The following is a 14,023-nucleotide window of genomic DNA, read 5'->3' as shown; positions in this document are numbered from 1 at the left end:
GTTCACCTCCTGTCTACCTGCCTCTGCCAACTCATCTTAAATTGTTTAAAAATCTCAGTCATCTAAATGAACAGGAATAAGTGATTAAACTGTATCCCTGTGTAAAAATAATCTATATAGATGGCTGAAAACATTACCTTTTCCATTATCTTCCAATTTATCAAGACGCACACATGTGCAACAATAACGTTAATCATGCGGCACCAATAAAACTTGACTGCGGCAGAGTCAGGTTTCCTGGATGGGCTCACAGTTTATTTCCTCATTCCTCCCTCAGTTCTGTAAAAGTTAATCCAACTTTTCAGATGCTGCCTGGCAGGAATGTGATCTTTCGGGCCTCCTCGGAAGTTCCTGAGTAGCGTAATTTCTGCAGTAACCGAGGATGTGTGTTTCGGGCAGTGATGGGGGAGGGAGGAGTCCCAGAAGGGCGAGCGCTATAAAAGCAGGGGCGCAGCGGCCGGCTGAGGATGCAGAGAAGCTGCAGAGAGCCGAGAAGAAGCCTTCATCATGGGGAACTGGTTTGTCAACAACTGGTTTTCGGCCATCATAATAGTGAGTCCTTATCCAAGCTGTATAATCATCTGTTTTCAGCTTGACGCGGAGGCTCGTAGTGGAGTTTTACGCACAACCTTTGCGCGCATCTGACTGATAAATGTGTTTTTTTTACTCCAGTCTCCATCCTTTTTTATAAGACTCAGCGCACTCCCTTTCTAATAAAAAAATATTTTTTTTTTTTTTTGCAGAGTGTCTGGATGGGACTCAACATCTTCCTCTTTGTCTATTTCTACTTGTACTATGACACCAGGGACGACTTTTTCTACACTCGTCACTTGCTGGGGGTGAGTAGGAAACACGGTCGAAAATTGCAAATAAATCCGCTGTTGTGCTTTTCAGAGGTGAAGAAACTGCTCGCATCTTTCGGAATTTGCAGACATTTCTATTGTAATGTAAGAGGGGGAAAAAAGCCAGAGGGTAAAAAGCCTTGCTTGATTAAAAACCATTGTTGTGTCGCTTGGAAAAGAACATGTCTTGTCGTCTGTATATATATCAGTTATTTCTTACTATCCAGTTAAAACGTTTTCATATTGAACTATTCTCACTTTGATCCATTTATTTCTGTATTCCTGTGCAAGCAACCACAAGAGTTCTCATCTTTTTTATGGTAATTGGATCTAAAAGAACAGCTAAATAATAATAATAATAATAAACTTATCTGCCCTGGCTCTGATTTCTCTCATTTTGACAATACTTAATTGGGTGGCTTTCGGCTTCAGGGATGTTTTTCTGGTCAATCAAGTATTTCATTACCTCAGCCATTAAAGTAGGTGCAGGTATTGTTGGCAGTGTGGAGCTCGTACCAAGTCATGCTGGGAATAATAAACCAGCAGAAAGCTTCCCAGCAGAGGGAAGTAGGAATATCTCTGAAATGTCTCTTGAGCTGAAGTGCTTTGATATTAAGAAATGACATAATTAACCTGCACCCTGGATACTTTTACCTGAAAAGAAGAATTTGACCCACTGAGCAGTGCTTCAGTGAGGTTTAATGAGTAGATAAGGTATGGGCCAAGTACTAGAGAAAAGATAAGGCTTTAAAGGTTGCTGTGGGAAAGTTTTTATATATAGTTTATATATATATAGATATATATATATATATATTGCTGTGTACTGCCAATCAGCAATTGAAAAGAGGGCGATTGCGTCTTTTTCCTCCATTTTGAAAAATCGACTAGGTTGAATGTTATGAAATATTTATAATCACTAAAGCAACTTGGTATGGGAGCCAAAGGGACATTACTACCACTCCTACAGAGGAACCAGCGCAGTTAGCCAGGCTAATTAAATGGCTAATGTTAACTTTCTGAGCAAATATCATATTTACTTTAAAACTATTCCCAAATTTAGTAAGTGATGATTCTGCATCGTTTTTTCTCTGAAGTCCACCTATCAAAATAAATGTTATAGTTTGACTATTACTGCAATAACTGACTTTATATATTGTTTTGAAGTGTGTGTGTGTGTGTGTGTGTGTGTGTGTGTGTGTGTGTGTGTGTGTGTGTGTGTGTGTGTTGTTGTTGTTGTTTTTTTGTTTCATTTATTATTATTTTTTAAGTTCATTTCATTTGTTTCTCTACATTTTATGTGGACAACATGTTAACGTTGAATCACGGTGTTTTACTCTCATCTGTTGGAGAAGGGAGGCCTGTGTTCAGGGATTGTTTCCACTTGAGTGTTTTGTTTCCCTATAGCTCCTAGTTTTTCCAGTGATCCATTAGTTTAACAATTTTTTTCTTTGTCATATAGAGACAAACAGTTCAGTCTTTGCTCTCTTCAGAGCGGGCGCAATATATCTGATGTCTCTGGATTTGGAAAATCTTATAACAGAGGTTGTGATCCTGGAGATGCCTGTGAACTCCAGCTGAAGTCCACAACTTGTGAACCCCCCAAACTTTCACAAAACCCCTACCTTTTTTTTTACTTGCCACACTTTTTCCTTCCACTTAACTTTCCATTTGAAATGCTTGGACCACCTTGTTTAGCAATGACCTCTTTGTCAGTGACTGTCTGCTGGACAACTTTCAAGTTGCCCTTCCTCCCCATTGTTGTGTAGTCCATAACAACATGCATTTTTATTGTTATTATCTTATGTAATGTTAAAATCGTCTGAGTAGCTTGTTTCGGGATGTTCATTAGCTGTACATATTCATTGAAATTAAGTGTTTGAACAAGATGGCCACCAGTGTGTGTGTGTGTGTGTGTGTGTGTGTGTGTGTGTGTGTGTGTGTGTGGGTGGGTGGCCATCTTGTAACATCTTTAAAAAAACAAATGAAAAAAACAAGCTACTGGACTTCCAAAACCTAATTAATGTAAAAAAACAAAGTTTTGCATTATGTATTCGAATGGTTCTCTGCATGATTGGTCTCTTCCAAGTAGAACGTGTTTATGGATATCTATGAATGTAATCATGGTCAACTGTATTGGTGTAGTTTGTATAATTTATTATAATTATATTGTGCACTGCGAGTGTTTATACTAGAAAGATGTGTTTTTAGATTGTGTATATATTTCTAGACATGTATTGTGTAATATTGTTGTTCCATTACCCCTGGGACAACGAATGGAAATTAGCCTTTGGCTAGAATCCGGTGCGTTTACGTTCATATTGCGATCATCATGTATGTTCATTAACATGCTCTGTCCCTTTCAAATTAATAAATAAAATATTTAGGAATGAGATCATGTAATGTGCATTTTGCTCTCCTCCACAGTCGGCCCTGGCCTGGGCCAGAGCTCCTGCAGCCGTGCTGAACTTCAACTGCATGCTCATCCTCCTGCCTGTGTGCAGGAACCTGCTGTCTCTGCTCCGAGGCTCCTTCGTGGTAGGAAAACATTAACATGTCTTTCCTGTCCCTAGTACTTATTTGTTGTTTTTTTTCCTTTTGTGCAATAAGCCATGCTTACTGGCACAGACACAATAGCAGATGAAGTCGTGTGAATCTTCCAGCTAATAGAGTTCCTTCAGAAAATGCAACCACTGAACACAAAACGTGTTTTACGTGATTTTCTTTCCACATGAACACATTAAAGAGTTTTGCATTATTTTTAGATTGCACGTATTTTCAGTAACGCCACCCCTAACTCTGGCATCAATGGACCTTTGTTGGGCAACTTTGTGGATTTGAGGAAACTAAAAGAAATTTTCACCCCTCACTTGGTGTCACTCTGCATCTCTTGCAGCGCTGCAGCAGAACAATGAGGAAACAACTGGACAAAAACTTGACTTTCCACAAGCTGGTGGCGTACATGATCGCCTTGATGACAGGTAAACTGCATTCATTCCTGCACCAGTGTAGCTCATTTTTAATCTGCTATAAATAGACATCCTTGTTGTGCTGATATTGGCACCACTGCTGTCCCATTTTTCTTTTGCAAACCCACAAGGGAATAGATGTGGAAACAGGTGTTCTTTCTTCTTGTTGATTAATTTTCTTTAAGATTTGCATTTTGTTGCATTCTTGCTAAGACTTTTCTGTTTGCATTCAGCCACTTCTGCCCTTGCTCTTGGTGAATGAATAAAATTAGCTTAAAATTTTGCTGAAAAAACCTAATTGACCCTTCAAAAATAAAGTTTGTACAAATGATTATTACAAAAGGAGCTTGCTTTTTTATCATTCAGATCAGTCTTTTCCTCTGTTTAGGTTTTAAGCAAAAAATTATTAATGCATTTTCTTGAAAAGTTTGATTTTTAAACCTACTTGGTTTGCACCCTAGTGACAAAATAAAATTTGCACTCTTAGTAGCAGAGAGGCTCTGCAGATTTAGCATTAACGCAGAAAATTTGCTAAGCTAGCCTTCTTTTAACTTTTTTTTTTTATATAAACACTGTTTAGCTCTACTGTATATAATTAAAGTCATTAAGGGCCAATATGGAGGGCCACATGCAGCCCCAGAGCAGCAGGTTTCAGAGCCTTGCATCTTTTCATTCAATCTCTTGATAATTTAGTTTAGGTTTGACGACATTGGAGATAAAAAGTGCTTGAAATGTTGGATCAAATCTGTTGTCCCTTTTAAAAAGAGACAGACTATGCCCAACATTTTACAGAATATTTGAAATACCTGTTTTTTTTTGTTTTGTTTTTTACGTTGTAGCTGCGGTGCAAACGTGTTTAACCTGCAGCTTATCAGAGTTATGATCTCTCCTCGGTGGTCCAGGTGCTCATCAGAGCAGGCGGGTCGACAGAAATTGGAACCGGGGACAGAAATTAGTCAGTTTAGTCGCAGAAGCAGTGACCTCTCTCCCGTTTTCTCTTGCAGCCGTTCATATGATCGCCCACTTGCTGAACGTGGAGTGGTATAACAACAGCAGACAAGGCGTTTACGACAAGCTCAGCACCGCTCTGTCCAACCTGGAAGACGACCCCGTCAACAAAACCACCTTCCTGAACCCGATCCGCAAGAACGACATCGTAAGTTGTGGGATGAAGCCCGCTATGTCTGCATTTCCAATGCAAAAAAATATATAGTTCTGATTAGGGTTAAAGTAAAATCCTTTTTTATAGCTTTTTAATTGCATTTAGAATCCAAGAATACACACTTTTTGAAAATAATTTAACCAAGATAAATCTTTATTAATATGACAGTATAGTAAAAAAGGGTAGGTTCTTGAACAGAAAGTTGGTTTCTACTGTAAACAACTGCAAACGGACCAAGTGCAGACATCCCAGAGGAGAAGATCTTTGGTTCTGTAATGTATTTCATTCTAACACTATGATTACCTTCATCAAATCACCACATAATCTGGCTGCTCTCATTTAGAACAAAAACCCAAAAACATATCCTTACTGCCAGTCACATTACATAATTTACTGATAAATGGCGTGTTGTCTATCTATCAATCAATACCTTAGTGGAAGCTTTAAAGTGTTACTTTGATAGAAAACAAGATTATTTAAAAAGGGTATTAGAGCTGATGCTAGTCGAGTTGTCTGTTCTGGATACATTTGTCTGTCATGTAAGGGGGAAACGTGTGGTAGCCTTCTTTCAGCCAGCTAACCAGCAGTGCGCAGCAACACGTGCGGCTCCATAGAGCTGGAGAAATTGATCTCTAGGATCTCATTAGAAGGATTTTAAACTGTGACGACGTCGATGGCCCATGATTGTGGCAACCAGCCCGTACCGTAAACTTCCTTGGTTGCAAATTTCGTCTTGTGTGGAAAACTTAATGATTACCTCAGTGTGGTACAGCCAGGAAGACTAGCTGTTTGCCATGGCAACAGCTAATGGGGATCCTTGCAACTGGGGAAAATTGCAACAAAAAGCTATAATTTTGGTTTCTGTTTAGCAAAAAGAAATATGTTGGCCAAAAATGGTCAAAATGGGTTAATAGAGTTAAAATTGCATTAAAATACTTCCCACTGGTCTCATTCTTCTGTTTTTCCACTCCGCTCTCAGGACCCGCAGCAAATCCCCACCTACTTTGTCTTCACATCCATCGCTGGCCTCACAGGCGTCATCATCACCCTGGCGCTCATCCTCATCATCACGTCGTCCATGGAGGTCATCAGACGCAGCTACTTCGAGGTCTTCTGGTACACCCACCACCTCTTCATCATCTTCTTCGCCGGTCTCGTCATTCATGGCATTGGGTAGGACAGAACCACGTTGACTCTTCTTATAAGTTGTGTTGCTGTGTCTAAAGACCTCAAAAAACAAAGAAATCCAAAGTGCTCTACAGATAAAAAGGAAATGTGCGTAGTCATAAAATGCAATTAAGTAACCCATATGAAACCCAAAACCAACGCCCTATTGGGTATTAAGAGGCTGTGAATAAAGGTGTGTTTTTTTTTTTTTTTTTTTTTTTAAAGATTTAAAACCAGTCAGGGAGGAAGCCTAATGGGCGGCAGGGGAGGGGGGGGTTGTGACTCCCAAGCTTTGGACCAGCTAGAGAGGAGGCGCAGTCTCCTCTGGATTCTCGGTACTGGCAGGAGCGGCTGGTCTGCAGATCTGAAAAAGCTCACAGATGCAGGGAGGGGCAGAAACACACAAATACCTAACGTAGCGGAATAAGAACTGCATTTGGCAACAACTTAAATTTGGTAATCCAAGGTAAGGCTATTGTCCACGTTTGAAAAAACAACAAAAAAAAAAAAAAACCAAAGCTTAGTAGCCCGTTTGCTTCACAAACTGGTAAAGATAACCCAGGACTAAAAGTGATGTTCCTTTCCTTCAGTTTTACTCTCATTAAAAAAACTAAAAATAATCTAATGATATCCAAACCCTCAGTTATTTTTAAGACGCTGAAGCAAATAACCAGCATTAATAGTGTTTCTCTTGAGTGGCTCATAGATCTGGACGTCATCTGCATAAAAATGTAGATGACGACCTTTAAATCACAGCAACATCTGTTCAGGCAGGCCTTTCACTCCTAGCTGTTCAACTGTGGATAACTTTAGTTTTTATGGTTTTATTTTTCTATATAGCTCTTAAAATTGTTTTTGAATTGTGCTGTTATGCAATTTTTAGTTTTTATCTCTTTTTTTATCCTGTTTTCCTATACATTTTTATATTTTATCTATTTTGTTTCAGCATATTTTTTTTTTGTATTTTAGCTTTTGCAAAGCACTCTGTGCACCATGTGAATAGTTAAAAAGTGCTATATAAATAAACTTTGATTGAAGTAACAAAAGTTTTCTAAGAATGGACCCCTATGGGTGCAAACAGAGGCAAAAAGGGAGATGCTTAAAACAAAACCCTGAGGAACCCCATAAAGAAGAAGAGGAGTTATTGAGTCCCTCAAACTGGTAGAGCTGAGGCGGAGCTGCTCCTCGTTTGGACCGCTCCAAAAAGAATGATGTGGTCCACCTTGCCAAACGCTGCACTTAAATCCAAAAGCACAAGAAAAACTCATATTGTTAATAAGCCCAACTCGGTGCTGTGCATGAGTTTTAAAAACTGACATTATTTTCTAAAAAAAAATAAAAAAAATAATTAGATGTACACAATCTTCTCCTGCAGCTCCAATATAAAAAAAGCCAGAAACCGGGTTTTACCTGCCTGTCTCTTCCACAGGTATATTGTGAGGAGGCAGGAACACGAGTCGGCTGAACATCACGACCCCCATTTTTGTTACAACCGCACAGAGGATTGGGGAAGGATTCCCGAGTGTCCCGTCCCACAGTTTAGTGGGGGACCTGCGCAGGTTTGTCTTTTTTAACTGAAGCTTTTATGTCTGTTTTTAACTGCGAGATTAAAGAACAAAAACCGTGGTTTCCTTTTGCTTCTCAGACTTGGTATTACGTGCTCGCCCCAATGATCATTTATCTATGCGAGCGTCTGCTGCGCTTCATTCGCTACAATCAAAATGTCCAATACAGAAAGGTACATTTTTATTTATCGTTATTTTACTCCGGTTTTGCTGCTGATTGACTTGTTTTGGCTAAAACTGAAGAGCTCTGTCTCACAGATTGTGATGCGACCGTCCAAAGTGCTGGAGCTGCAGCTGGTGAAGAAGGGCTTCAGGATGGACGTGGGCCAGTACGTCTTCCTCAACTGCCCGGCCATCTCGCAGCTCGAGTGGCACCCGTTCACCATGACCTCCGCGCCCGAGGAGAACTTCTTCAGCGTCCACATCCGCTCGGCTGGAGACTGGACCGAAAAACTCATCGACATCATGCAAAAGCTACCGGAGGGAGCCCAGGGACCCAAGTAAGTCCTCTGGTTTTAAAAATACAAGTCAGGCTCTCCAGGAGGAACTGCAAATATTAAATTAATATTAAATTAATATGCTTGGATCTAGACTCTCCCCCTGTAGCTTTGGCTGTATGTTTAGGCAGCCTTTTACAGGGTTTCTTCCAGGATTGTCCTTGTATTCAGCTCCACCCATCTAACCAATAACTCTGAATAATAGACAGACAGCATTATGGTGCTTTCGGGATGATGGGGCTTGGTTAAATACATCACAGACTTGTTATCAGCGTATAAACCCTCCTGACCACTAAGGTCTTCTGGCTCCAGCCTACTCTGCATACCTAGAACCAGAACTAAACAAGGAGAAGCAGCATTTAGTTCCTATGCTCCACTTATCTGGAACAAACTTCCAGAAAATTGTAAAGGTGCGGAAAGCCTGAGTTCCTTTAAATCAAGATTAAAAACACATTTGTTTAAAATTGCCTTAAAACTGTTCTAGTTAACTGAATCACCACTTCTTTGTTCTAATTTCTATCTACATTTTATTCCTACTTGCTTTTATTCTGTTTTAATTTGCTATATTTTAATCATGTAAAGCACTTTGCATTGTCCCTGTACTGAATTGTGCTATATAAATAAATTTGCCTTGCCTTGCCTTGGCTCGTTTTCCAACAGAGACAAAATGTTGCCCATCGTCCAGGAAGTTACTTTTTCAATCTCATTGAATCGAAGCTCCCACTTCCAATTGTTTATGACATTTTTCCTCGCCACACTCCCATTAAGGCCAGATCTGTGGCGATAACCAGTTCTTCCACCTGAGTTGCAGATCTCTGCAGCTCCTCCAGAGAGGCCCTTTCGTCTGCTTCTCAAATTAATCCTCTCTTTGCGCAGTCTGCCCGTTTACGTTAGTGGTTTTTAAGCTCCACCTGACTCCATTATGGGCTTATTAGCAGAGCTTGACGGCCAGAGGCGCCTCCAGGGGGTGGCCAGGGGTGGCCATGCCCCCCCCCCCCTCCCCCCTGTGTCATGGCCTGGCCACCCCACTGGCCAGTATCTATTGTAGAAGCGTCAGTTTAGCATTTCATCCTATCATGCACAGCCAGCAAAACAGAAGCTCTTCCTTGGCCTCTATCACACTTTTACTTGTATCTGCCAGTATCTACTTCCCTTAGTAACTGTTTTGTTTTCCAATAAATGAATAAATGTACACCTTATTCCTTATGTAATAAATGTACACTTTATTCCTAATGTAATTATGCAATAAAAATGTATTGTTGTTCAATTCTATATGTTAACTCTGCTATTATTGGGCTATGCACATTAGCTCATTAGGAACATTAAAAATTCAGAAAAGCATTAAAAACCATAAGATATTAGTAGGCGTTTACTTAAGTCTTTCTGATTCTGCCTGTTTTCTACATGCAGCTTTACAACAACAGTAGAATAAAATCCTGAAATTACAACTTTTAGTTTCAGTGCCACCCCAAGAGTTTAAGTGGCTCCATCTGGCCACCCCTATGAAATATTTCTGGAGGCGCCACTGTTGACGGCACGCTGGTGATGTGGCTCAGCCATTTGGCTCAGGTGTGTCCGGACACACCTGAACGTTGTAGGACATTGAGCCAGGAAGATGTGAGTAGGAGACCACTGGTTTAGGTGCTCGACCATGTCTTGGTAGGGGTGCAGTTGTGGCAGCATCTTCATTTTCTGAAGATAAATTATGGGGCAGAACCCTTTGCGCTGATCGGTGCTTGGGAGATTGATTTATATCGTCCATTTTTTTTTATTTCTAGTTCGTAGGTGACGGCTTTCTCCCTGACCCGCTGTGTTCCTTGGTCTTCCTGGTGCTGTTTGATCGCTAACGTTTAACGCCTGAGGCTCTTCATAGAGCAGCTGGATCAGATTAGAGACCCCGGGGGGTCGTGGCCGAGTAGTTGGAGCAGCACGCTTGCACTCAGAGAAGGATGCAAGTACCCGGTTCGATCCCCAGTCACTGCACTCTGGGTCCCTGAGCAAGACCCTTAATCCCCACTTGCTCCTCAAGGGGATGGGTTAAGATGCAGAAGTGAATTTCTCCATTGTGAGATCAAGAAAGTTCAATTGTTATTACCAAAGGCAGGACTTCTGAAGGCAGTCGGTTTAAATTGGTTTCATTTGGAAGGATTATGAGTAAAAATAGCTGAATATAAATACGTTAAATCCTTGTTTTTCTTCAGTTATTCACTACTTTCTGTCAGTCTTTCACCTGAAATCCCCCTGAAAGTTTGTTTTGTGACCTGACAAAATCCGAAAAGAAATCATGTTTTCCTCTGGCGTCCCTTCAGAGTTTATTTCCCCTGACAAACTGAGCTCATCCTTTGCCCTCCGCCTCCAGGATGGGCGTTGACGGGCCTTTCGGCACGGCCAGCGAGGACGTGTTCGACTACGAGGTCAGCATGCTGGTCGGCGCCGGCATCGGCGTCACTCCCTTCGCCTCCATCCTCAAGTCCATCTGGTACAAGTTCAAAGACAACGATCCCAATCTGCGCACCAGAAAGGTGAGAGCCGGCTCACGTCCGCAGCTTTCGTCACCGCGTCATGACGGACAGACGGAGACGAGTCGCCACCGGAATAATAATCCGTTTTAATAATAGTCCTCCCTTGTAAGAGGGCGAGTCATCAGGAGTGGTGGCATTGTTTTTTTTTTTGACACACCTTCTGTTTTCTTGGCTCAGATCTATTTTTACTGGCTCTGCCGGGAAACCCACGCCTTCGAGTGGTTCGCCGACCTTCTGAAGGCGCAGGAGAAGGAGATGGAGGACCGAGGCATGGGGGATTTCCTCACCTACAAGCTGTTTCTGACCGGCTGGGATCAGAGTCATGTACGTCATGTACTCATGGCTGAGTCCGCGCCTCATAATTTCAGATAAACGACCAGCCGTATAATTTTCCCCTGAACTCGGCCGTAATCCGTTGTCTTTTTTTTTTATCCCGCCAGGCCAATTACGTCATGGTTAACGTTGATCGGGAAACAGATGTGGTCACCGGCCTCAAGCAGAAGACTCACTACGGCCGACCCAACTGGGACAAGGAGTTTGAGGAAGTCCGCAAAGAAAACCCCACGTAAGACGACCCTTTTTATTTTTAAACATAAAAAAAAAATGTTTATTGCTCAGCAGACCTCTAATAAAAACAAGATTTCACTTAGGTTCCAGAAACCACAGGACTAAATTACTCGAGTATTAAATATAAATCATAAAAACAGCAAAATATGGACTTTTTAATGCATTTTTTTACTTTTATTCCATTCATACATTAAATTTTATATTTATTAGATTTATTTAACTGTCACTGCAATATGTGACTATTTGGCTTCTTCAGAGTGGCTCTAACAATGAGAATTATTATTAAAAATTATATAGAAATTGAAACTAATCATATTTTTCACAGCTACGAATGAATGAAAACTTTATTGTCATTGTCACAAGAACAACGAAATTTAAAAAGTGCCATCGATCCGTGCATGTTTAAAAAAAACAATAATAAATAAATAATAAATAAATCTCTGTCCCTCAATTTACACACAATATAAGAAATAAATAACAAATAACTGATAAAAACAACTAAAAATTTAAAAATGGCACATTCTCACACACATCATCCATGATAATTAATGGTTATTTTTGGTTGCATTTAGTTTTGTTATTGCTGTCGGGTAAAAACTGTCTCTAAAACGGTTGGTTCTTGTTCTGATTGCTCTAGCTATGAATCTAATCCTGTTTTTGGTCCTTTTTTATGCAACTAAGGTGCAGATTTTAAACTTAACTGCCCTGCTGTTTAATAACAGGTTTCCCCGTTTTTGGAAAAAACTTGTTTTGCTATTAAAACAGAAATAAAATTAATTATGGTTAATTAATTTTTCGAATACAATGCAAACATACATGTTCATCCACTGTCAGTATTGTCTGTTTACAGCAGACAGGCACCAGCCGATCACACTGATCCAAACAAAACTAACCGAACCGGAAATCTGAGGCCGTTCTTAAAGAACCGACGCCTTTGTTTCTGTTTTTCAGGTTTTAAAATGAGAAAATGCTTAACAAGATGGATGCATTTTATTCAACAGGATGTTGATATGTAAAGGGGGAATTATGTACACCTCATAAGAGAAATAAATCTGAAAAATTTAACTGGTAAATTCTAGTGATTCTGTTGCTGAAATTCAATATTACTCCATGAAAAAAGTGATTATATGCATATTTAAAGCCATTAGTTGGTTCTTTGTCCTTTTTTTTTTTTTTAGCCAAAGTTACTTGGAGCCATTGTGAAAGGTCCAAAGAACCACAGGTTGCAGACCTCTGGTTTAGGGGGTGATTATTTATTCATGCAGGACAACGTTGGACTAAAAAGCTTTATTTTTTTTTTCTTCCATAAATGGAAGTCATAATTTAAATTGTATTACTGTGGTTATAAAGTCCAATTAATAGTCTGCAAGAACGGAGAGGCTTGTTCTTTCTCCCAGGGCAGCAAGAACAAGATGGCGTCCTTCGGTCTTCTCAGCTTGTTCTTGAAATATGGGCTAATTTATTTTTATTTTTTCATAATTGGTGTCTGAGAAATATGAAGAGGGTGCGCTGCAGTGGGAGGGACCTGTGAGGACTTCCTAGTCATTCAGCACTTAAGTTATTGAAGTACGAAATGTTCTTGCAGCCTCAGGTTAAAGCAATACATTTCTCTGGTCTTGCAAAGTATGTGTTGGCCTCCAATAAGGAAATGTTTATATATATATATATATATATATATATATATATATATATATATATATATATATATATATATATATATATATATATATATATCCTACAGAAAAGTGGAATAAATATATTCTCACAGCTCAACAAACCTATCCCCACGAAATTAAGATCTGAACTTGTGTTATATCTTAAAGCCGAAACATTTTAATTTAGATGTTAAATGTTTGCAGCCTCTGTAAGACTTTTTTTTTCTCTCGTTTTGGTCGTTTTCAGGTCTGTGGTGGGAACTTTTCTGTGCGGCCCCGAGGTTTTGGGAAAAGTTCTGGAGAAGAAATGCGGCAAGTTCTCTGACGTTGACCCTCGCAAGACCAAGTTTTACTTCAACAAGGAGAACTTCTGAGCCAGAACAATAGAGCCATTGTTGAAAGCAGTGACTGAGGACTGGTTTTGGTTAGTGAGTAATTTCTTGCAACACACTTGGTGACCGTGAAAGGTGCACAGCAACCTGTGCAACAGGCTGAGTGGGTTTAACAATCAAGTCCACTTTGATAAAGAAAGATACTGTTGTTTGTCAAAGTGACTCAGGGTTCGACTTTATTGCCATGAATCATGACGGCTTCCAGTAAGCCAGCTCGATTAAAGTTTTATTCTTACTATATGAAGTCTGCTAAAACGTGCTGACAACACGTAGACCTGACTGGATGTATGTGTGTTATAGTATTTATTTATTTTTTAAACACAGCTGGTATGGCTCTGATTTTTAAAATGGGCTGCTTTTAATGTCTGTAGATGAAGGTGTTTTTTTTTTTTAATGAGCTGTTAAATCTAGATTTGTAGAAATGATTATGAAGGCTTTGCTTTTGTTTTTTCCCTCTGTAAAACTATATATTTCCTGCCAGCTGACTGTTAAAGCTTTGTATCTTGACTGTGTTAAAGCTATACATAGAATAAATCTGTTACAGGAAATCATTTTTATTTTTTTTCTCAAATAAATTACTCAAAACCTTGCAGTCACCTTGTCTGAGGACATGGGTTTCCTGGAACGGGACAATGACCCAGTATTGTTTCGTGAATGCCTCTCATGTTCAACACTTCCTTACCAGAAG

At 39.9% G+C, this 14,023-nt stretch overlaps 1 protein-coding gene across 1 annotated transcript; it reads left to right on the top strand.

The window, feature by feature from the left end:
- Positions 1 to 252: 252 nt before the first annotated feature.
- nox1 (NADPH oxidase 1) lies at positions 253 to 13,937 on the top strand. The gene is made up of 13 exons (XM_012861872.3): positions 253 to 552; positions 744 to 839; positions 3,267 to 3,377; positions 3,736 to 3,820; positions 4,813 to 4,964; positions 5,950 to 6,143; positions 7,567 to 7,696; positions 7,783 to 7,875; positions 7,961 to 8,202; positions 10,559 to 10,721; positions 10,899 to 11,045; positions 11,162 to 11,286; positions 13,191 to 13,937. Exons 1-13 carry the CDS (start codon positions 508 to 510, stop codon positions 13,315 to 13,317), a joined length of 1,710 nt encoding a protein of 569 aa, XP_012717326.3. The 5' UTR covers positions 253 to 507; the 3' UTR covers positions 13,318 to 13,937.
- Positions 13,938 to 14,023: the final 86 nt, after the last annotated feature.

Source organism: Fundulus heteroclitus, chromosome 23, assembly GCF_011125445.2.
Source record: "Fundulus heteroclitus isolate FHET01 chromosome 23, MU-UCD_Fhet_4.1, whole genome shotgun sequence".
Classification (NCBI taxonomy): domain Eukaryota; kingdom Metazoa; phylum Chordata; class Actinopteri; order Cyprinodontiformes; family Fundulidae; genus Fundulus; species Fundulus heteroclitus.
The sequence above is the reverse complement of the archived record's forward strand: the minus strand, read 5'-3'. Positions and strand labels throughout refer to the sequence as shown.

Excerpts from the sequence above, each read along its gene's own strand:
- nox1 (XM_012861872.3), top strand. The coding sequence starts at position 508 with ATGGGGAACTGGTTTGTCAACAACTGGTTTTCGGCCATCATAATA. Across the intron at positions 553-743 it reads GGTTTTCGGCCATCATAATA|AGTGTCTGGATGGGACTCAA; the intron begins GTGAGTCCTTAT and ends TTTTTTTTGCAG. Across the intron at positions 8,203-10,558 it reads GAGGGAGCCCAGGGACCCAA|GATGGGCGTTGACGGGCCTT; the intron begins GTAAGTCCTCTG and ends CTCCGCCTCCAG.